Below are 24,809 nucleotides of genomic sequence, written 5' to 3' on the forward strand. Positions count from 1 at the left end.
AAATTATTTGAGTTTGATTCAAATAAAATTTAAATTCGATTCGATTATTATCAAATTAAATTCAAGTTCGAATAGTTTGATTTATTGATCAAGTTGAGTTCGAATATTTTTTATATTTGATTCAAAAAGCTCATGAATTTAATCAAAATTTTATATTTAAATATATTTTTATTATTTTAATTAATAAAATATTTTAAATTCGAGCTCAAATTTTAACACAAATAATCAAATTTTTATCGAATATAAAATTTAAATTTTTTCTTACAGATTAATAAAATTTAATCAAGTAAGTTTGAGTAATTCGATTGTTATCTCGAATTAAATTCGAGTTAAAAAAATAAAATTCGATCGAATTTTAAATTGAGCTTAAACTTGATACTATATCGACTCAAACTCATCAATATATTTTTTTTTTTTTCATTTCTTGAACTTCTCAATATTCATCTCTTCTGCTTTACCTGTCTTCTTCTTGGATTTTGAATATTTATCCTAGCTCCATACACTTATATTCTTTTTCCATTTTTTTATCTTAAATTTTATTTAAATAACTGCATATTTCAAATATAGAACAGATCCATCACGTGAAAATTTGATTAACAAATCAAAGATCAAAATTTTTTTTTCTTGTTCTTGTAATGCTAATCACATATACTAATTCTGTCAGTCGTAGTAATATTTCAACCCCATCAACAGAGACTCACGTCGCCACCTGCTCTTTGTCTGTTTACTCTTGGTTTCAACGATTCCTTTGCGAGAAGAAATGTTGAGTAACTGTGAGAAGATGGTTGTCATCTCTTCAACTACGAACGAATGGCCACAGGTTTTTCACTCTCTCTCTCAATCAATTATTAGACAAAACATGACCCCATTTTTGTTGCTTTGTTTTTGGAAGAGAATATCTATGTTGTATTGTATTTTACCTTAAGAGCATCACCTCATTCAACTCTTTATTTCTTTCCTTGTCGTTTCTTCCCTTTTTCGTTCTTTGCTCCCTCTGGTTGCAGAATTATATAGATGAGAAAGACTTGATGGCGTCAACAGATGGGCTTATGGAGAAACCAAGACAAGAACACCAACCGCAACAACAGCAACAGCAGCAGCAACAAGCCCTAAAGTGTCCTCGCTGTGATTCATCAAACACTAAGTTCTGCTACTACAACAACTACAGTTTATCACAGCCAAGACACTTTTGCAAGGCTTGTAAGCGTTATTGGACTAAAGGTGGCACTCTAAGGAATGTTCCTGTCGGTGGTGGTTGTAGGAAGAACAAGCGTGTCAAGAGGCCTGCTTCAGCCACTGGTGGAGCTTCTCCAACTTCTGTTGCAAATCCTAACCCCCCATCTCAACCTCAAATTCATGTCTCTTCAACCTCATGTCATCGTATTAATCCTTTGTTTTATGGGTTAGCTAATAATCCTTCTGATATGAATCTTCTATTTCCTCGGTTTAATTCAACAGTTTCAGATGTGGAAACTGTCACAGGCTATGATCTCCAGCCTCAGCTGAATGCTCTTGGCTTAGGGTTTTCTTCTGGGATTGTGTCAAGTGATACCGGGGATAGTGATTATAGAAATGGTTTTAATGCTAACCCGACTAAGCAAATCCAGGATGTCGTCACTTCAAATCCACTCCTTTCAAGCTATTCCAATACCTTTGGATCCTCATCTTCTAGTACCACCATTACACCAACCATCGCTTCTTTGTTAGCTTCTACCTCTCACCAACACAAATTCATGAATGGTGGTGTCAAAAATACTCGAGCGCTTAACCATTTCCAAACTTTAGCACCTTTTCAAGATCTTCAGTTGACAGGTAATAGTGAAAATGGGCTAACGATGGAAGATGTCAAAGTTGAAGAGGTACAAAGCAGAATGGAATGGGATGTACCATGCCAGAACCGGCTCGAACAAATTGGTTTATCTGATCCTGCTGTTTATTGGAATGCAACAAGCGTCGGTGCCTGGCATGATCCGGCTAACATTGGATCCTCAGTCACTTCTCTGATCTAGCAAAACTAGACTTCATATTCTTCAAATTGTCTCCCTCTTTCTTTTCTTTGGTCTTTTTTTCCTTTTAGTTACTTAGTTTCCGTTTATTTCTATTGTCGGTAGTGGATTCTATAATGGGGTGGGATTGAGAAGAAGCAAAAAAAAAAAAAAAAAAGATCCTTAATAAATTAAAGTTGAGTATTGAAGCATAGAAGGGAGAAGATTGGATCGGAGCGATCCTGTCAGTTGCAAGAATTCAGCCTAAAGTTTTATTGTCAAGGTTGAGAGTCCCTATTTGCGCTGAGAGGAACCTCGGATCCTCTTCATCTCATCGCTGAAGGTATCATCTTCTTCATCAGTCATGATCACCATCTGAAGCTGTGTTCAAGAGAAAGCCTTAGCTCCTTTTGCTGCAACTTTTTTAGTCCAGTAAGTTTGGCTTTCTATTCCGTATGTATATATTGCATGGCATGTTCTTTTAATTTTTCCCTAATGTATTGTTATTATTAGCTGCGTTTTGGGGGTATATGTTGAAGTCCTCATAAAAGATCAGATGAGGAACTAATTGTTTTTTTCCCATTTTTATTTTTTTACATTGTTTTTCATTTTGTGGTTTTGGGGGGTTGGGTAAAATTTTAATGGTATAGAAGAGAGGGAGATTTGTACCTGCAAACTGCAATGTGCGCACTTATTTACTGTGGTTGGTCTGTTTTTGAATTATTTCTTGTTCTTGGTTTGAGTGTTATGTGAACTTTGGCTGCCCTTTCAAATGAAGAAAACTTTCATGACATCTTTAGACCTTAAAGCTGCAGAGCCAATGCTGATATCAATAGATTAGGATAGTATATTCTACTACTATACGATGTCTTATACTGTATAAGTAATGTATGCATATACGCATAGTATGTATCAATGCCAGTCTTTTTTTCCAAGTTGGGACCTGATGGATCAGTGAAGCCAAACTAGGAATAGATTGGATATTTGTATTTTAAAGGGATTGGATTTTAGTAGGGTGGCTTTAGTGCATGCGCTGTTCATTCGCTGCTGGTTTAGATTAGAAGTGTACATTCGAGGGGAGTAAAGTCGAATGAAAGAGAGAGAGCTACAGACATTGAGAAACAGTTGAGTTATGGCAGGGATTATTAGATGAGAGAGCAAATAACACTTGGATTTTAGCAGGTTGGCTGCATCCAACGAATACACCAATTCCCTTACCACTTTCTCTCTCGGTGTCTGTGTGTTGTTTGACTGCATGTGTTTCTGTGAATTTGTGTTAAGAATAGAAAGGGAAAGATCAGAGCATCTGGGGACCTTTATGTCTGTCTCAGGATTTAATTATTAATTAATAGTAAATCTTGAAATAGCACTTTGCTGATCAATTACAAATCAAAGATATATTGTTCTTCAGAAAAAAGAAATCCAAGAATGAGGTGTAATAGTAAACATAGCAGAAGTACATATTATGCAGAGAACCTTTGAAAGCTTCTAAAATCAATACTATAAGATTCAACCTTTTCATAGGCCTACTGCTAGAAATCCCGATTAGCAATGCCAAAGAAATTAATGATGGAACTGATAATAGTTGACTAATCACTTCATTATTTGTATGATTTTAAGGTTGTAATGAAATTGCGAAAGCATTCATAATTGCATCATTAGATCAGTATTAGAAGTCCATTATTCTGAATCATTTCCATACTTCAGATGATCAGCTTAGGATTTTTCTGGACTATAGCTAAACTAGAAAGTGAGACTGCTAAATTCTCTGTTTTTAGCAAGGAGGGACTGTTGAAAAAACGAATGTGTGGGAATCAAGTAAGCGAATTCGAAGTACTCGATGATCTCTTATTATTTGATGTAACCACCAAAATATTAGGCCTATCCTGTGATAAAAAACCTAAAAAACTTTGGACTTGTCCCATTGCTTTCATTGATAGCTTTTAGCATACGTGAGAGGGTACTGGTTGTCCGGGGATTGTCGGCCGGGGGACCAAATTCATCTTTACTACCCTCATCAGCTTACATTTGTTTAATGTTTCAGATCCTCAAAACTGACAAAACCACGATCCATTATCCATGAAAAAGCAGCTGATTGTTTGTGGTTGAGCCCATCTCCGCATTAATTTCATTAATTTCATGAAAAAGCAGCCGATTGTAATTTCCGTTGTATTTATAATTTTAAAAAAATTCAATCCAATGAAGAAAAAAACTTTAATAACCTTCATTGTGAGTCATAGTACAGTCAGTACCAGTACTAGGTTAACATGATATAAAAATAATATAAATAAAATACATAAAAATAATATGATTTAAATTTTAAGTAAAAATTATATATAAATTTAATAAAATTAAAATATTGTATTTCATGTTTTCGTATTGACATAAACTATGAAATGTAAATTTCGTATAAAATATAATATGAATATATAAATTATTAATATTTTATATAATATAAATATTTGAATTGTGAAATCTAACACCAACTACTTAAAATGCCTAAAACTCTATTATGGTATTCTTTATTGGTCTTGAATTTTGGGTTTTCTTTTAAGTATAATTCATGTGTGGGCTTGAAACTGGGCCCAATCTTGAATCAACCATCCATCCTGATCTCAATTGGGTATCTTAAAATGGTTGGACTGTAGGCTTGATATCATAAAAAAAGTATGGTATAAGTCTTTTCTCAATTGGGCTTGATACTGGGCCTAGTCTTGGTCTCAAAAGCTTTTACTCAAATTAATGATATTCTTTTCCGTGGCTTAATAATTTGCAACAAATTTCCTTTATGTTGCTATCACATACACTTCCCCATTTTACATAATTAGTAGATGACAATCAGAAGACCCTTATTTTCATGTTGTGATTTTTATATAAAAATAATTACTAGAAAATAATTAGACAAAGGATCTCACTCAATTAGCTAATTTTGGCATTGACAATGAGAGCTAGAAATTTTATTATTAAATAATCAATATTAAAAAAAAAACCCAAAGCAGTCTTAATCAAAAGGTTTTAAAATACAACAACTACATTACCATAAAATAATAATTTAATTTAATTTAATTTAATTTATGAAATATTGTAATACAAGCCTGACCAAATCATTCTTTTGGAAGCAATATGGAAGAGGACAAGTAGCCCAAAACTAGGAAAATAGGGCAGGACATGAGCAGTTAGGGCATGAAATTTAATTATGAAATCATACCCTTATTCACTCAACATAACTTTGAGAAAATTAATTTTTGTCACATGATATGCACCTGATTATTAATCAAATTATAATATAATGAATTAATTATAGCGACTAGGGCAAGAATGTGGCATTTTTGGGTCGTACAACATATTATGGCGTCAACCGGCCTTCATTTCCAAGCAAACACCATACAAAATGCAAAGGATTTATGAAATTTCTTGTTGAAACATTGTCAAGAATTATGGGTTTTGTTGACACAATGGCATGATCTTTAGCCAAAGAGGAAGAAAAAGGTTTATCTATATATCCTTTCATTTTTGGTCTTTCACATTTCACACTTCATGTATAAGAAATTTAGGATAGAACAGTAATGAAATAAAGTTTTGATAAGAATGTGCCTACTTCACCAATTTATACCAAGAAGAACAAGAAATTAATCATGACAAAGGCAAAGAAAATTTGTCTTTAGAGATATGTTTGAGTTTGAGTACTGTTGGCCTATCTTCTTTTCTTTTATCAGTAAAATTTTGACACCATTATTGCATGCTAACAGTATAGTAGTAATAGTAGTATAATTAAAAAAATAAAAAGGTGAAAAATATTGGGGCCCCAAAGGCCAGAAGTGCTCAACAACATCATGGAAATGTAGATGTGGTGTTAAAGCTAAGACACATGATTGTTCCTGCATGCAATTGTCACCAAAAACAAAAGGGATTTTTGGCAAAGCAACAAAGAATGAAAGATAAGTGAAAAAAGATGGATTCACTCTCTCTGCCATGAAATACTTTTTGTCATCGAATGAACTGCAAAGTCACCAGCCCATTGCCCACTATAGAAAGTTTCTAAGAAACCTCCTATGACCTCGACTTGAGATGTCTACTAGGAAAAAGACCATCTTTCTTTGAATTCAAGTTTATGTTCTCATCATTTTTTTTTAATGAAACATTTGATAAGATAGATAATATATGGATAAATTGGTATAAAGATGTTGTCTAGCTTCTATAATTAGACTTAATTATTGACATAACATATACATAGATAATAAATTTATACATAGAGGTACTTCTATAAGCTGGACATAAGCGAGCATTTTCAAATTGCTCATTTTTTCTTTTTTTTTTGGAAAAATTAGATCTAAAATCCGAAATTTAATTTAATTGATATCATTCTTAAGAAATGATATCCAACAAATTTAAAATTTAAAACTCAATTCTTGTAACTCTTTTTCTTATATGTCCTTAAATTATAGTTTTCTGTAAAAAAAAAAAAGAAAATAATATCCTTTTAGTTAAGATCCTTGAAATGCGAATTTAAATTTCTCTTTTATTTACAAAGAAATGTGACCATAATTCCATCAATTACTTTATTCATGCCACAATTATAATAGTTTTATTATTATTTTTATATATTTAGCTACATAATTTACTATTTTTGTCTCATGCAAATGGTAACTTTTCATGCCTTTTTACTGTATATTAAAGGCTTTGCTTACAAAATGTTAAAATTTAATTATTTAGTAATATAAATGACAGATAAAGGAAAGGTTAATTGTATAAAAGAGAAAAGGACAAGAAACAAAATGACCACTTTCACACGTACACTTCCATTAACTAAATTGCACATTATGATAAAAAGCTTTATATCACAGGTAAAAAAAATCAGCCCTAATTATTATCTTGACTTCCAAACGAGCTAATGATGAATTCAAACAGAAACTCCCATGTCCAAGTCTAATGATGTCTCAGTGACTATATGTTGGTCGAGGCTGATTTCCTTTGATAATAAAATTTATAGGATCTAAATTTTGAAAAAGGAAAAGAAGAAAAAAGGATAAGACTAATTTTTACTTCCTCGCTATTAATGCATTTGATCCCGTAGCTGATTGCTTTACAATAATTTTATGATTTGAATAATTTAATTATGTATTGATTGATGTAATGATTGTTGGTTTGTGCTCTTTTTGAAATATTATTCATTTTGAAAACTTAGGAAACTTGCCTTTATAATTGTGTTTTAAGAAGAACATTTCGAAAGGAGAATGGTGAATTTTTTTATAAAATAATAACCTAATTCTTGAATATTAGATGTGATTTTTTTTTTCTCCTTTCAACAATCTTTAATGAAGATGATCATAACTTAAAGGTTGTAAATCCTTAAAATTAATTTCAGCTAGTTGGAGAAGCATTTAGTTCCCGTGGTTTGGCTTCAAAGGAATTGTTAAGAAACTTGATGATATCACCTACAGAAGGATAGCAACAATTTCATTTCTAAAATTGGCCGATCGAGTCAGAGACAATCAATCCAAAGCTGGTGGAGAATTTAATATCATGAACTGGTCATGGGCTGAGTTAACCTAAGTTGCTTCCCATGGTGAATGTTGATGCAATCTCCTTCTAATACTCTAAAAATATAGTATTTTCTTCTTTTTTAATGCTGGTGTGGTGTACAGCAAATAAGCTATGGGGCATCCCTAAGAGTTGGGAACAGAGATCTCACCATGGCTGACCCATGATTTGCTCCCGGCATTTTGATTTCATTTTCAATCTCAATTCCTTCTTCTAGATTGAATAAATTAATCACGCATTCTTGAGGCTATTTCTAGTATTAAACCCTTTCCCTTGGGGAATGTCAGACGTTGAGAGGGTAATAATTAACCTAATTTAACTTAATTCTTCGCTTATTTCGAGATATTTGGTCACTCCAATAGTGCTTTAGATGTTGCTGCTGTAGCTATCCACCAAATCCAATATGACTGATGATGATGATGATGATGAGATCAATTGACAATTTCCACCCCCCATACGTATCTTTTTCATGTTATGAAACAAAATTATGCAGGTAATGAACATTTCAAGTTCAACGTCAAGCTTCTTTTTATCAATTCAATTGTTATGCCAACAGTTCTAGAAAAAGAATCCAAGTCAGATTTGTTGTCTTTGGATGTTTGAGTTTACGTACTAGGAATGTAAACAGAGAGAGAAAGAGAAAAAGAGAGTGACGAGGGGCAATTGGCATTATGAGGTGATGGACCAAAAGCAATTGCAAATAGTCAGTCAGCCACGTGCACAAGACCAAACCATCTTGTCTAACAACTTTTACAAAGACATCAGGCTCCACTATCCAAGCACTCTTTTGCCTATTCTTTCCTTCTCTCTCTTTTTAGACTTTGTACTCATGCAATGCTTAACCCTACTAAACCACGAAGCAATAGCCACTTGCTTTTTCTGAATGGAAACTAAAAGGATCTTTTTCGCGCAATAAAGCAGAAGTAAAATAATCAAACAAGAGCGCAAACATGAAGTTTGCATTCACCTTATAATATCAAAAAGTTAAAAACAACCAAACCCAACTCAGAATATCTCTATAACATAGCAACAAATGGCTATTTGCAGCTATTCTTTCACTTACAGGAACACCCACATTACAAAATAATTCTCTCTAAATTCATTTTCCTCGAGTTGATCACCAGATCACTCAAACCAAACCCAACAGCAGCAGCTAACAGACAATATATGGTGCAATATTAATCATATATGTGCAGTTCAATGGCTTTTTGTATACAAAAGGCAAAAAAAAAAAAAAACAAATCCTTTTTAGAGGTATTAAGTTGTCTACCTTTAGGCCTTTTTTGGAGGGAGATATAACAATGGCTGGATAAAAAAAACTATGGAGGAGAAACATAACCTGGAAGATCAGGCCACTGATTTGGATTCAAAGAAGCACCAGTGGTGTTGCTGGTGTTATTGTTACCAGCGGCACTGGTGCTGCTGCTGCTGTTGTTGTTTTTACTCCACAAAGCCGCTTCAGAGACTGTAGGGTTACTATTGTTGATGGAACTTCGATACCAATTCTGCTGAGAAGAAGAACCTGCAGCAGGTCTGCTAGACTGAGCCAAGCCCTCCTGATCCGATGGGTTTACAGTCCTTTCTCTATTACCCATTTGAAAGAATTGGGTTTGCTGAATTGGCTGATAGTGTTGTGAACCAAAAGAAGGGACACCATATCCCTGCAAAAGACCTAAATTTGAAGAACCAACCAAGTCACCACCAATACTTAGAGCCTGATTAAAAGGTTGCGGTTGGTTCATTGGCTGAACTGATGTCAAGGACAACAAGAACCCATCGCCAGGACAGTTCGATCCCACTGAAGAAATAGCAGATGATAAAGCGAAACTACCAGACTCTTTGTTTCTAAAAGAACTTCCGCTGATCATTGGATTAGAAGAGATCATACTTTGTGGTGATATCAAATTTTGTTTCTGCGTTGGTTGCTGAGGTATCTGTGGCTGAGACCTTGAATTTTCACCAGAAGAAGAAACCTTTGTGCGCTTTCCTCTCCTGCAACCACCTCCCACAGGCACGTTCCTTAGGGTTCCGCCTTGAGTCCAGTATCTTCTACAGCTCTTGCAGAAATAACGAGGCTGCGAGAGACTACAATTGTTGTAGTAACAAAACTTTGTATTAAGAGACTCACAGCGAGGACACTTTTGAGGTGGGTGCTGTTGTCGTTGTTGTTGTTGCTGCTGCGGCTGTTGATTCTCGCCCATCAACGGCTTCAATCTGCGATCTTGCTGTTGGTTCTGCTGCATGTCTCGATCACCCCCTCGCCCTCCTCTATCCTGCTGCATCACTATAGCTATGTAGTCGTCTAACAGCTAGTGATGCTGTTGCTGATTTGTTAATTCTTTTTTCGTTAATCTGACTGATATGGAATAAAGATTTTGGGTTTGCTTAGGTTTTGATGTTGGGTTTGGTGCATGTAGGTTTTGGGATGGGGCCTGAGAGGTATGGGAGAGGCGTTTCAGATGTAGAGCTTTATGACAACTCTACGTGTCCGCCTCTGGCTCTCGAGAATCTCCACTGTACAAACAAAACCACGACGATCGTGACCTTGTGTGCATGCCTATTTTCTTTTCATTTTTTTTTCCTACTTACCAACCCACTTAAAGAAAACCATGGCTGTTCCCAAGTCTCTCAAATATATAATTTTTTTCAGCAAAAAAACAGATGGTAATCAAGAACCTAATTATGAAAAAATCCCCTCAAAACCCAACAAAATCTCCCCAGATTTACATCTCCACAAAGAGGAGAGAAATCACTTACGAATAATATGTACATACAAAAATATATAATACTTAGATTTAGAGACGCAGAATTGATGTGAACGTGTCGAAAGCGCGGGACTGACTGACCTGCTTTTATGAGAGGTAAAAGAAGAGAACATGTACGAGTGTCGGGCGTGGACAAAGTCCAATAGGAAAGGTCTCAATCTGGAGTGAAGAGAGAGAGAGAGGGGAAAAAAAGATAACTTGGAGGTTTGTTGGTTCAGTGAAAATACAGTTGATTATAGGGAAATGGGTGTGTTTAGGTTCAGTCCCATCTCTCACACACCAATCCAGGAAGAAACTTAAAACAAAGAAAAGGTCCAAGAGAAAACCCCAGTTGCTTGACCTGATTCATTCATTCCAGGGTCATCAGAATTGCATGAAATAGCAGATAAAGCCAATACAAAGCAGATTAAATGGACAAACAAAACCCACCCAAGCTCCCCAAACGCTGATTCAGTACTCTTTAACCTGTGTTTTTGGTGACAACCAAAGAATTTGTGGCCAAACAAGGAAAGTAAGATACAGCCAAAAGCGATAATAAAAGAGATAGGGACAAGGAATTCAAGAAGAGATATGTAGTTAGGCTATAGAGAAGAGACAATATAATTAATAGGGAATGGATCAGTAAACAGTGGGCAGATAGGCGGCGCTGCCAAAGAGAGGGTGTGGTGGCGGTGGGCAATGGGGTGATGGGCTGCTAATTACTGTTTTCTTTTTCTTTTCTTCCTTCTTTCCTTTTTCCTCCGTCTTTCTCTCTCATTCTTTCTTATTTCTGTGCCTGAACAATATCTCTACTCAGTCTTCTATTCTCTACTTTTATTATTTTATTATTGATATTTATATTTTTTTAATTTTTTTAATGTTTTTTAATGAACTGTTATGATACGTTTGGCATAAAGATATAATCATCTTCGAATCGATATAGTATTAAGTTTGAGTTCGAATTTGATTCAAAATTTAAGATTTAAAACTCGATTCGAACTTGATCAAATTTTATTTTTTTAATTCGAGCTTAACTCGAAATAAAAATCGAGTTACTTATGCTCGTTTAATTAGATTCGATTAACATATAAAAATAAATTTAATTCTTATATTTGATAAAAGTTTGATTATTTGTGTTCGAGCTCGAACTCGAAATATTTTATTAATTAAAATAATAAAATTATATTTAAATATAAAAATTATATTAGGTTTACGAGCTATTTGAGTTTAATATAAGAATACTCGAACTCAACTTGATTAATTAATCGAGCTACTCGTGCTTGAGCTCGACTCGATTATTATCGAGTCGAATTTAAATTTTATTTAAATTGAATTTGAATAGCTTATAAGTATTAATGTATCATTTACACTTTTAATTTGACATCAATTTCATGCCATGGGAGGTCTTGCTTTCCCTTGATTAGCAACATTGTTCTAATTAATTTAAAATTAAATGCATCTGATTTAGTCATATGAAATTATACGTGTAATTTATATTTTATATGCCAATTTTTTTTGAAGATCGAGAGTGTTTTGATGAATCATAACATTTCTTTAATAAAAAAATTTAAAGGCTCCCTCTTCTTTTTCATTAATTATTCCTAAAGAATAACCTCCAACAATCAAATTGATTACTCTTCATTTTCAAGGTCATTGTTTTATATGAAAGGGTAGTTATGGTATTTAACTGTACAAATAAAATCTAACAAGTTATCACTTGGTTAAAATAAAAAAAAATGAATTTTATTATTTTATTTAAATAAAATTTTATATTTTGTCAAATGAAATTTTAGTTCAGTAGTAAGAAAAAATCTTAAAACTTTAAAGTTTTAAATTTAAGTTTTTACGTGTGTGAATTAATTGTTTAATTAAACTATAATTTATTAATTATATAAATATGATTTTTAATTATCCATATAATTAAAAATTATTATACTTTTATTACATTTAAATAAATTATTGTCTTTTTATTTATATTTAAATAAAATTATAATATTTAATTTATATCAAAAGAAACTCTTAACTAAACTAAAGACGAATTTAAGTATAGTTGAGTGAGAGCAGCTGCCCCATTGAGATTCTAAAATTGTTCAAGTTTATTATAAAAAATTCTTATAAGTTCTATAATTTAAAAGCATTGCCCCATGAATTTTTTTTATATTATATACTCCCACTAAATTAAGGTTCCTTCAAGAAAATTTTTTATTATTTATCTAATAATTGAATATTTACACTTTAAAACGTAAACTATTTCATTACAGCATATATTAGCTTTGTAAAAAACCCAAAAAAAGTATTTTTAAAGTTTATATAGATAATATATAAAATATGAATTAATAAAAATAAAAATTATTTTTAATTAATATAAATTTATGTCTTCATTTTTATTTTTATTGTAAATAAAAAATAGGAATTTGTTATTCCTTGCATTATAATAAAAAAATGAAACTAGACATATCCATTATGCATTTAATTTTTAATTTGTATTTAAATAAAAATTTAATATAAATTAATATTTCATTTAAAATAAAAAGTTTTTGAATATAAATATAAATTAAAAAATTTTAATATAATAAAATTATAAAAATTTATATAAAATTAAAATAATTCAAAAAGTTTTTAATATTTTAGCGAAATCCATCTTATTATTAGTTTTTAGAATTTTGAGTGAGTCGAGAAACTTGGGCTTTCAAGGGAGGTGGAAGCTGGCACGTGCCCCAAGCCATGTAAACCGAAGAGATGGCAGAGTAGGAACTAGGGTGGGGGTTACAACTGCTCGCCTAGTCCCTAGGCCTTCACTTTTAGGACAAAACACTAGCGTACCCACTCTTTCACCTCCGTTTCATTTGAGTTATGGCTTTGGTCTGGGAAAAAGACAATACACGACCTTTCTGTGGAGTGTGGCCCCCTCCTGCCCAAGTGGGGTGGCTAGGTTGTTGTTGTCGGCTACCTGCTTTATTGCTGTTCTGTGTTCATGATTTGAATATTGTCCATGGCCCAATATTTGGGCTGTTGGAAGCTTCTGTGTTTCAAAACCTGGGCTTGTTGTCGGCCACTGCTAACTCGATAGCTCCAAAGTTCATATTGACCCAAAGAAATTTAAGGTTATTATTTTCTGGTAAGCAAAACCAAGAATCTTAAAGTTTAAACAAGTGCAATTTGTGCAAAGCTTGAGAAGCGAAAGCAGGCGAAAGATAAAATTAGACTATAGCTTTCTGCTTCAGTTCGTCTGCAGTTTGTGAAGCATTCTCTACACCTTCTTTGGCCATTTCTTTTGCGCTTTGGGCAGTCTGGGATGCTTTCTCTTTGCCCTTCTCTGCCATCTCCTTAGTCTCATTCGCATACTCTTTAGCTTTCTGTTTCGCTTACTCTTTGGGGCTTTGGGCGGTCTCGGCCGCTCGGTTTGTTACTTCTTTTGCTTTCTCAGCCGCCGATTCGCCGGTTTGTTTTGTTTTCTCCTTGGTTTTGTGTCCGTATTCTTCTGCTTTCTCATTTGCTTCCTGTGCTTCTTCTTTTGCTCTTTCTATGGCTTCCTCGGAGGCATCTTACACTACGGAGGTCATATCAGCTTCTTAATCGGATGATCATGAGGTATCTTTTTCACTATAGGCCATTTCAAGTCTCGAGTCTCTTTCTTCGTACGCATTTCTGCCCTGAAAATTTCAAAACACCAACTCTTCGATAATTATCACAAACGGCTCCAATAAATGGAAAAAGTATTAAGCCATGAAATCATCATTAAAAACTCCATAAAAGGCATTCAAAGCCAAGAACAAAGCAAAGACTCTACTAGGTTAGCAGACTCGTGAGACTTCGAGGGAGGATCTAAGAGAAACAGTTTGAGCTGGGAAAGCTTTAAAGAGGGGGAACATCACGCTCTTGGCTATGAACGTGGCTGCCATTTTTGAGGATCTTTAGTTTTTCCCTGCGAACGGTGTCTTCTTGAGTATAGTTTCTTACTTTCTTAATTCTTGCATCCCCAATCATCTTAGCCATGAAAACTATACGGAGGCAGAGAAGGAGAAGGTGGCAACCTAATTGATTGACAGGTTGTAGCATTGATACCTTGTTTTGGACAAGTGTAATGTTTGAGGGTCTTTGGTCTTTTCATTCCTTTCCCCTCATAAATTATTAAGTTGCAAAATACAAAATTTAAAAAAAAAATGGAAAAAGGAAAACTCTCCAGTCCCCAGGGTCAGGTTCCCCTGAAAAACCTTGACCCAGTCCTGAAAAGTTGGGTCTAGGAAGGGATCGAGCTTTGATGGATCCATTCCAACTCTGTCTGCTTGCAATAAGTTAATAACCCATTACATTTCTCTAACCATGTTCGTTTCCTTTTCCAAGGACAAGGGAGATCTACTTTTTGTCAATGCACCATGGCATTAGGCCTCAGTCTCAACCCAGAACTCCACTCTATATCAAAGCTTGAACGGACCCACATTGTTCACAACGTAGTCAAGCCAGCCTAGAATTGTAACGGTTCAATGGCATTCAACACAAGACAGCAACAAGGGATGATATGTTTCAAATAGTCAAATGCAGTCTCGAATATCACAGCTATTCAGACAATGCTACTAAGAATACGGTTGGAGAAAGCACTTTCAGGTATGTGGGTATACATCTTTTTATCTTTTTTACTTTATGTGGTAACAACATACATACAGGTTCCAAGACTTTTTTTTTCCTTTCGTTTTAAAGGGAATACCCCTTCTAGAGACCAACGTTAACTTCATTTGAATCAATTGTTATAAATGTTATTCTCATTTTAAGTTATTTATTGTATATTTTTTTGATTTGGAGGAAGAGGATCACTAGAATCATGCACTAATCATTGACCCAAATACTCAAATGCAATGAAAAAGATTGAATAATCATGACGTACAGACATGGACAATTGTTTTTAAAGTTTTCCTTAATTGATTTAGTTGGAATTAAAAGAAGCATTAAGTGGTTTTGCTTAAATCTTTTGTGACCAGCTGATGATCATTAAAGATGGCACTAGTTCGGACAGGAGCTCTCATCTTTTATGCTGAGATAAGTGGGTCCAGTTCTTTGCTGAAGAAATTGATGTGAGAGTGTAAACCATGGCCAAGTTCTGTAATTTTTGGTATCAAATTGAAGAATCAGACTACATCCATTATATATCAGCATAGGTGGTACTTTTACCATGATAGATACCCTACTTTGTTCCAAAGATTGCACAAATCTTATGCTAGAACAGTTATAACAGCTTCAACACGAAAGCATTAAGTAGAGTCTATTCAAGGATGGAATTTTACATTCCAATTTTCAAATAACACCACTCATCTTGATGCCAAGCCTCTAGAAATTATGGTTTAGAAGCCGGTTTCCGGGTCCTGCAACAGTCAACCATATGGTTTTTCAGTATCGAAAGGTGCCTTATGTGGCTTTCTGAATAGTTGGTCTGAAGATAAACTATTGAAACAGAAATCTGATTGTTTTAGAGGTTAATGAGATACCGGCCTTAGACCTCCCTGCACCTTTTGAACATAAATTCAATCTTGTTTATTAATGCCTTCTTGCACTTTAGCCTCTTTTCTAAGGTAAAATTTCTCAATATCTTCCTCCTTTCCTCTACGCTTCTAAGGACTGTTGAATCAATAACCATTTCATACTTATCCTTTTGTCATCTTTATTTGTAATGCTACCTTGCAGTTTTAGTTTATTGTAGCAAAAGCGAAAGTCCTTGAATCTCTCTCTCCCTTGCATAGGCATCCGCACAAGATGATATTTCCAAACACCGGTGCCTGCAATATGAATTGGCTTTGTTTGGCTTCAATGCTAGGACATGCTTATCAATCTATATTTTTGAGCAATTATTTTGTAAATTTATTGCAAAAATGTACAAATAAGGAAGTGGACATGAATGATAAAGTGATTCCATCTTACCTAATATTGTCTTTGTGGAGTGAAATTAATGGCACTCATTCAACATGTTTGGCATTACGTTCTAGATGTTGACAGCTATCGGTATCTTAAGCACATGTTGCTAACTAGGCTTCATTACTTGCATGAAGCTCCTTCTCCTGATCTATATAGTTCAAGGTTGTGCCTGTATCACCTAAAAGCCCATTGATCTCCATTCTCACCCAAAAAACTCATTATCTGTTACCATTACCAAATTTGTTTCTCTTGTTAATCCACAAAGCACTTGAAGTTTATATGTTGTAGAACCATTAATTTCATATAAGTGGTGGATAGAGGTCTTTTCCGCTGACATGAGGACTTTTCTTTATCATTCCTATGAAAACAGAGAATTGAGACTTGCTTTGTAAGTAACCGCACAAATTCTGCATGATTGGGCTAGTGTTTTCTCTGGCAATTCTTAATCAAAAGGCATTCTTATTATAGCTTATATATTAAGTTGTTTTCTTAGTTTTATCTGTCAAAACTCTTTATACCTTTTTTCTTTTTCTTATGCTACTTGTTCTCATTTTCACTTTAAGATTTAGGAATTTGCAGCCTTTGTTTGCATTTTATGTTTTTATCTGCCATAAATTTTGGACCATATTTGTGCATACTCTTTTCTGTAAATAGAGTCAACACCTACCTGGAATGCTTCATTTCTTCTGGAATTTTGATTGATATTTCCCTATACTTTCACCTGATATTTGATAATTTTTCCTTACTGTAAAATCTGTATATTCATGCATGTAGATGATATGTTGTAGTGAGAATTAGAATTAGAAACTCTAAATGGAAACAGCTAGGAAAAAAGGATATAAAGATAGTAAGAGATAAAAATTTTTTCTTCCTTTAAATGCAAGATCTAATGTGAAAAAATTACTAAAATTCAAGTTACCACTGTGTATGCTGTCTATGTTAATCTGTATTTCAGGTTTTAGCAAAAAGTACATGCAAGTCTTGGAACTTCATGCTCGTCGTAGGATTTTGCTATCGAACTGAAGATTTCTTAATTACATGCTTATTGGGAGAAACAAAGCATTGTGTAGATGCATACTCGGTCACAATTCCTGATAAGAAATGCATATGCAGTTTCTTGCTTTTATGGATACAAGCTGTACCTAGCTCCCACATTGTGACAATGGACTTCATGTTCACATAAAGGTTTTTGTGCTTATGCTAATATCATTCTTTCATAAAGAAGCAGGATTCAAATGTTTGTTCTTTTATTGCATTAATCCAACTGGGTTCTTTATTTTAACTATAAATAAGCAGGGAGCATCTGCATGCATTTGTTTGGCAGCCTTTTGTCGTAGTTAAGATGACACTATAGTTTCTGATCATTTGGTGTCTTGGTTTCAGACTTGTGTAACGTCTGCCTATTTCGGTATTACTTTGCAGGTTTCAGATTGATATAACCATAAATATATCATAACTTGTTTTTGATACCCTCATGTTGAATAGCTTTCTTGATCCTTGACAGTTTTATACTTGGAATATGGCCCTGCCATGATTCCCAATTGCTGCATTTTCCAACTTCAAAGGCATATGATTAGTGATTAGTGTTTTACACAATTTTGTTATGCATTGATCACCAATAACATGGAATGGTTGCATCATTTTCAGTTCATTTTATCAAATCTTCACCTCGTGAGCAGGATCATACTAGATTACCCATATGGCAGTTAGATATGTTGCTCATATGATATATATTTTCAACAACTGGCATTCATTTGTTTTACATGAAACATCAGAAGAATTGCTCACCTCATAAAACCGACAATGTGTTCATTCTATTAGTTTTGTCTTTGCTGTTCCTTTTGAGCTCTTTAATGTGTCAAACTTGTACCAAATAATTAGAACTTTTCTCTTTTCCACAGATCGAACTTGATAGCAGGTTTTGATCATTCGAGCTGATGATAAACAAGCTGGATACGGTGTCTGAAATGCCGCGCAACGGAGCAGATAATGGACATTTGTGAAGCAGATATTCCTTCTTCGATTTCAGCCACACTACCTCATGACTCACTTTGTTCCAAACCTTTCCACGATCTTAATTTTACTCACAATAGAGGCATCATCTAAATCCAATTTCGAAAAAACAAAAGCTAGAGAACACAGCTTATCTCCCTATGATTTTAAGATCACCAACCTCAAATCCTCCGAAAGTACACTTTTAACCTGAAATTTATTTATAGACTAATATATTATTATATATTTAAGAAATATAGACTAGGTACCTTAGTAGTATGCTTTGCTACTTTTGAAGGTGGCTTTTAATCTTATGCAAGATTGTGGGACAACTTGCTACATAAGAGGAAGCCATCTACTCTGGAATAGCAATGCTGTCATATCAGGCACCTTTTCTCCTATAATGTTTCAATCTAAAATCCCAACCCACCAACCAAATAGTTCAATGCAGAAGTTCCTTTTGTAGAGAGAGAGAATATAGAATTAATAAGAGGCCATGAGTATACGAGTTAGCCAACGATGCATGGTCTTTTGTACAGGATGAGTCCATGACTACTGCCACTGCTACATTTAAACCAAAGATGGCGCCAACTCTCTCTCAAGCTCTCTCAGTGGTCAGATGGGTATCCCAAAACCTCCTTTCGGCGGCCACCTGTCACTCTCCCCAACCCATTGGCAACCTCCCTCCCATTTCTTCACTCTTTTTACTCTCTCTATTTGCAATTACGTGGCCTTTTCTCTCTCTCCACACTGACCCCGCTGCACCACTTGACGCGTTTCTCATACTTTTTTCACACCTGGAGTCACCCTACTGGCAGCATCTTACATTCCCACGTCCTTCTTGAACCAGAATTTGTTCTCACTGCAAACACAAAACAAAAACACACACAAAGTGCGCTCTCATCAACCTTCTCTGATCACCAGCATTACAATCCCCTAGGCTCGGCATAACATTTCACCTTTGTCCTGATGGAGAACTCTTACATGCCTTTTTCCCCCACCACCACCACAACAGCCAATACCACCCTGAGGCTACCAAATAAGGGTTGGTCTCAGAATTCAGGGTTCTGCATCTATGAACCAATGAACTCGAAAAACTTCAGTTCAACACCCTCATCAACACCATCAAACTCTCAGTTTCATCATCCATCACAGTTAGTGGCACCTTACCAAAGCCTGCAACTCCCACATAGACAACCTACAGAGCAGGCTGGTCATTCTTTAGCATATCTTGTGTATCCGTTCTTTCTGGGGCAGAATAGATTGAATTTGGGGAATCCAGTTCAATTCAGGCTAGTAATGGGGTGCAAGGATCATGTTTCATACAAACAGATGGGCTATCAGAGGAACAAGAGAGAAGGATTCTGGATCCTTATATAACAAAGGTTGCAAGAATTAGGAGGAAGCAGGCACGGCAGAGAAGCCTTGGTTTGCAAAGAAGTGCTTCTTCAGGGGCTTCAATTCAGGTGGAAGAAAGGAGACTGACCAGCTCTGGTGCTGACACTGATGTGAATAACAATAATGATACCAAAAGGGATCTGTACATGTTTTGCACGCCAGATAACAAGGTGAATTTTGAAAAGTGTTCGTCAGCGCTTTTTTTCCCCTTGTCAGTTAATGATGTTGGGCGTATTGTTTTCATAATATTGACTAATGATGAGATTGTTTTAACTTGGGATGCAGAGACTGAGAATGTTGCTGAAGAAAGAGTTAAAGAACAGTGATGTTGGGTCCCTTGGGAGAATTGTCCTTCCAAAGGTGAGGTTTACTTGATCCATGAGGAGTGTATTCTCAAGGCCTGTTCTTCCACCTCTAATCTTGCTTGTTTGGTTTTCAGCTCTATATATTCTTTTTTCTTTCACCCTCTCCCTTTAAAGTAAGTGAATTTTGAAAGAAGAGAAAGAAGTAAAAGAGCCAACCAACAATTATCCCTTCATTTGCTCTCATTGACTAGTGCAACATTGTTGCCATCTAGACTACGCAATAACTAATCAATCCTTTCTTAACTTCTCGAATCTTGCACCAAAAAAAAAAAAAAAAAAACTGTCAAAAGAAAAGTAAAGAGGTAGAAGTATTGTTAAGGCATTATCTTGCATGTTGGTTTATATTTTATAAATCTTGCCATTTTTCTTCTTTTATTTCATCCATTTTCTTTTCCTCCTATGTTCTCTGAAAATGCCATAAACTGCAATTTAAACTAGAAAGAGGCAGAGGTAAATCTTCCAACCCTCTCTGATAAAGAAGGTATCCTAGTAATGATCAAAGATGTATACTCTAACCAAATGTGGACCCTCAAGTACAAGTAAGTACTGCTGGTATTTGATTTTGGTCTGTCTTTACTCTTTATTACCTTTGGAAATACTACTTGAAGATATTGAACCCACATAGAAATGTTTTTGTTCATTGATGTCACAGGTTCTGGTCCAATAATAAGAGTAGAATGTATGTGCTCGAAAACACTGGTAAATCCATCAAACCAAATTGACTTTTAGTTCACTCCAAACCCTTTCTTTTTGTTATTACTTGCATTTCATTATGTTCATGATGGCATTTTCAATTCACCAGGGGATTTTGTAAAGCAAAATGGACTGGAAATTGGAGATTCCCTTACCCTTTATGAAGATGAAAGCAAGAATCTCGTGAGTTTTTCTTCCTTGTTACCATCGTACTAGTAATTACGATTATGTTGGAAGTTAGAAGTGGGATTTGAACATGGAAAGGGTAAAAAGTTTTTAGCTTAGCTGGAGGACAGCAATGCCTTCACTTTTCTGTATTTGATGGTAATATGTCCCTTTGGAAGGATATGAAGGGAAATAGACAAAAATGGGAAAAAGGTTGGAATGGACAAAATATCATAGCTTTAATTGACACGTAACGGATGATGCGTTGGAAGTAGACTAACCTTTTGAAAGACAGCTAGGAATAGGCACGTGTGTGCCACGAGCTCTTCAGCTTTGTTGTAGCTGAACTGGAAAGGACATTGTCTTAGAACCGTACATATCTGCTTTAGTTTGTCTTATGTCAGCACATTCCTCTTGACAAGAACACCCATATGTAGACAAAATCTGTTGAATTTAGATTTCTCCCCCCTAAAAAAGACAGGATTGAGATGAAATCGGTTTTCTTGTTAAACTTTTGAAGAAAATGGGGAAATGATGATGAAATCTTTCTTGTTTTTATACGAGGGAGCAGTATTTCTTCATATTAAAGGTGGAAAGGTTTGCTGCTGAGGCTTCAAACAATCAACACTGTGATAATGTAAACAACAACAACCATATGTACTTGCCATTTACGTGCCAATCTAGAGACGAGGAAGAAACATCTATAGAATTACTTATAGAACAACTCAAACACAAGGAACAACAAGAACCTAACGACTTTATGACTTTGCCTATGGATGCTGCTTATTCGGGTAGACTGCCAAAGGAAGCCAGACATTTTCTATCGGACACCTTTTCTAGCAGAGAAACCTACAGCCAAATAACTGCAACTACACTACAAACCTCGTCAACATCAATACGAGGTAAGGCGAGAAGTGTAGATGATATTCAGATCAACTTCGACGACGGCTATGGTGGTCTTGATATGCTACCTGATGTCAGTCTTTACAATTTTTCACTTTGAGCATGTCAGTAGCAAGCTTCATGGGCACGAAAGAACTTGTAATCAAGTAATAATTTGTTCATGCTTTTCTTTTACAGATACATCATTTTTTCTGGGGTCCGGAAAGGTATAGGAATTTTTTTTTTTTTAAACTAGGCATTTAGGTGTGCAGGAGTATGCCTGGTTGAGTGCTTAATTTGTTTCTTCAATGTAAATAACTCCCAATTGGGATAAAAAGAAAAAGAGAAAATTATACTTAATACTTCTCTCTCATTTACTCTGTTGGGACTTGTGGCCACAATTGATGTTTTATGAACATGAGTGTTGTTTCATGTTTGATGATGATACTATCAATTATGAGGTTGACTTGTGATTATAAACTTTGGTGACATTTTTACCAAGGGCGAATTCAACAAAATCATGAAAAAAGTTAAAAAGTTGAATAGTAAATCAAGTTGGGAAAGGTCCAAATCATGAAAGAAGTTGAATAGTAAATCAAGTTGGATTCGCCCTGGATGTTATTGAGTTTCTACTATGATAAACCAAAGTTAATTTTCACAAGATTATGACGATCCTAAACAATGTATGATCTTGTCCCAAACCCATTTTCTTGATTGCTAGAATGATACCAGATGATTAAAAGCCCAATGTCAAGTTTTCTAAAACTTGAACCTCATTAAAATCATACTTTATGCATAAAAAAGAAAATTCATTAAAGTTCTTGAATGTCTAATAATGCTAACACGAACGTCTATATAAAATTAATTGAATTGATAACACTATAAATAAGAATCCAGGTTGTGATAATATTCATCTTTCCTGTATATACATTTATTCTGCAAACCAAACAGATATGTGTAGTAACTTCAAAATTAAAAATGAATTTTTATTATATTTCCTTTTGTAAGTGACTGAAATTCATCATGAACATTGATTAAAAAAAAAAAAATTCATCAATAACATGAGACCATGGCATTGATGGCAACAACCACAGCAGCAGCCTCAGCTGTCTTCTCTCACCCTTCGATCTCCTACTCCTTCCTTTTCCTTCTTCCCAAACCCACCAAACCCTTGTCTCTCTCCCGCTCATCCCACTCCCTCTCTCTCACACCGCAAGCCAAATTGGGAGACCAGACAGCAGGTGTAAGAAGCTCTGTGACAGCCGAGGTAAGAATATATAATGAGCTCAACTCAAAGAAAGCTTTGTTTTAGGTTCGGGCAACAACAATAGCTCGGAATGAAACCCAAATACCATGGTTGGACTCGTGCCATGCCAAACCATCCCAGTATTATCTCTTGGGCGAAGTGCTCTTAGCAAAAACCTTTTCCTTTTGCTAACTTGACCCAATTGGTTGTTAGATTAGGCAGCACTTGGATCAAATGGACAAATATGTCATGCATCCAGGCCCATGTTTATACAAACCTGGTTCTGAATTTCCGTAAAGGTAGTTAATTCCAATTACAGGGTTTTGATGATAATATTAGTAATAATAATGAACCCCCCAAAAACAAACATTCCAGTTACATGCATTGGCTGTTGGAGAAACAGCTAGATTTTATCTGATAATACAAACGAACCCCAAAAAAAGAATATAAACCAAAACAAAACAGGAAAACAAGGAGCAAGAAACGGGCACCCTCACAAAAAATATCAGCTTAAATCACAAAATTATAGACCATTAATCCTACCTTCTATATTTCCCGTCAAAGAAGCTCACAAGCATCCCGCAATTGATCTATATCTTTCTCTTCCCCTCCTTTATCAGGAAGGGCAGGGCTTAGGCATTACAAAAGCCTCTCTCTCTCTCTTACAACTTTTCTTTCATTCAGAAAGTAAGCATTTTTTTTTCTGTCCTTTTAACGTTCCCGAAATGGGTTCTAAGGTGTGGCTGATGTTCCTACTGTTGGCCTTGGCAATGGTGGCCGAGTCCAGCACATTTCACGAGACCTCCTGGGGTCCCGCCCATTTTGGCAACGACGACACAAGTTCATGCATTGGCGGACACTGTATTGGTGTTGAAGATGTAACCGATGCATTGATGATGGACTCCGAGACAAATCGTCGCCAGCTTGCTCAGACAAAAAGATACATTAGCTATGGAGCCCTTAAGGCCAACTCCGTCCCATGCAACCGTCGTGGACAATCCTACTACGACTGTCAAAACAGGAGAAAAGCCAACCCTTACAACCGTGGTTGCAGCGCCATTACGCATTGCTATAGGTACACTAGTTAATTGAAGAGAAAGTTTACCCAAGAGAGAGAAACATCCCCCCAACCCCAACAAAAATAAAAGAAGATAAATGTTAATGTTTTCAACCTTAAGATATATTAAGGATGATTTGCAATATTTCCTCCTCTAAAATCTTTCTTGTTTCATAATAAACAAAAGAAAAAAGTTATCATTTGTATTTTGTCTCTTTTTTTGGTCATAAATATATGTTTTATATGTGTTAAAGGGCGGTGCAAAAGAGGGTTCTTCTTACTTTTGTAATTTGCATTTCTTTATCGTTTTAATACGTATTTTATGGAAGAAATTAAAAAAAAAAAAAAAGGCTAGAATATATACAATGGTGTATTATTATAAAATATAATGAGAGTTTGGTAGGTTTTTTTCTCTTTGCGAGCCAATGATTGGCTTATTGTTATTATTATTTTTTTTTTATTTGGGAAGGAAAAGATTTGAACATTGTTTTTCAGTAAAGAAAGATACAACCAATTATTGAGGCAAATGTTAAAAGGACAATTTTTTATTGTTCTTGATCTCTTTACCTACATGTTTTTCTTATAAAAATTTTAATTTTTTCTCTACCTTTTAATTCTCAAAGACTCAAACTTTATTCATTTCATTTGAAATATTGATAGTAACAACAAATATGCGTGGTGATTTGAATTTAAGAATTAAGATTTTATCAATCTTAGGGTTCGAATCCCCAATACTTGCAATACTCAAATTCCTTCTTCTATCCTCTAAACACTTCTTTTATTTAAAAAAAAAAAAAAAGAAAGAAAAATGTGTGGTGATTTGAAATCTTCTCTCAA

General features: G+C 34.8%; 2 protein-coding genes and 3 pseudogenes across 4 annotated transcripts; 3 read left to right on the plus strand and 2 right to left on the minus strand.

Annotated features, from left to right (window-relative positions):
• The first annotated feature begins 575 nt into the window (after positions 1 to 575).
• LOC111278640 (dof zinc finger protein DOF1.4-like) lies at positions 576 to 2,793 on the plus strand (annotated as a pseudogene). The gene is made up of 2 exons (XR_016344141.1): positions 576 to 820; positions 1,005 to 2,793. The product of XR_016344141.1 is annotated as a dof zinc finger protein DOF1.4-like (transcript).
• A 5,218-nt stretch (positions 2,794 to 8,011) lies between these two features.
• LOC111278641 (uncharacterized) lies at positions 8,012 to 11,065 on the minus strand. Its single transcript, XM_089764933.1, has one exon. It carries the CDS (start codon positions 9,806 to 9,808, stop codon positions 8,846 to 8,848), a length of 963 nt encoding a protein of 320 aa, XP_089621059.1. The 5' UTR covers positions 9,809 to 11,065; the 3' UTR covers positions 8,012 to 8,845.
• Positions 11,066 to 13,377: 2,312 nt separating this feature from the next.
• LOC111278175 (uncharacterized) lies at positions 13,378 to 22,029 on the plus strand (annotated as a pseudogene). Its single transcript, XR_016344142.1, has 9 exons — positions 13,378 to 14,875; positions 15,247 to 16,562; positions 17,130 to 17,359; positions 18,076 to 19,734; positions 19,850 to 19,924; positions 20,368 to 20,468; positions 20,582 to 20,628; positions 20,732 to 20,805; positions 21,359 to 22,029. The product of XR_016344142.1 is annotated as an uncharacterized LOC111278175 (transcript).
• On the minus strand, positions 13,471 to 14,258 carry LOC149517674 (uncharacterized; annotated as a pseudogene).
• Positions 22,030 to 22,481: 452 nt separating the features above from the next.
• On the plus strand, positions 22,482 to 24,353 carry LOC111278768 (protein RALF-like 19). Its single transcript, XM_089764934.1, has one exon. It carries the CDS (start codon positions 23,641 to 23,643, stop codon positions 24,001 to 24,003), a length of 363 nt encoding a protein of 120 aa, XP_089621060.1. The 5' UTR covers positions 22,482 to 23,640; the 3' UTR covers positions 24,004 to 24,353.
• The last annotated feature ends 456 nt before the right edge of the window (positions 24,354 to 24,809 follow it).

Source organism: Durio zibethinus, chromosome 8, assembly GCF_047325235.1.
Source record: "Durio zibethinus cultivar Kanyao isolate XHJ-2024 chromosome 8, ASM4732523v1, whole genome shotgun sequence".
In the NCBI taxonomy this organism is placed as follows: Eukaryota; Viridiplantae; Streptophyta; class Magnoliopsida; order Malvales; family Malvaceae; genus Durio; species Durio zibethinus.

Coding starts and splice junctions, on each gene's coding strand:
- LOC111278641 (XM_089764933.1), bottom strand. CDS start 9,808: ATGCAGCAGGATAGAGGAGGGCGAGGGGGTGATCGAGACATGCAGCAG.
- LOC111278768 (XM_089764934.1), top strand. CDS start 23,641: ATGGGTTCTAAGGTGTGGCTGATGTTCCTACTGTTGGCCTTGGCAATG.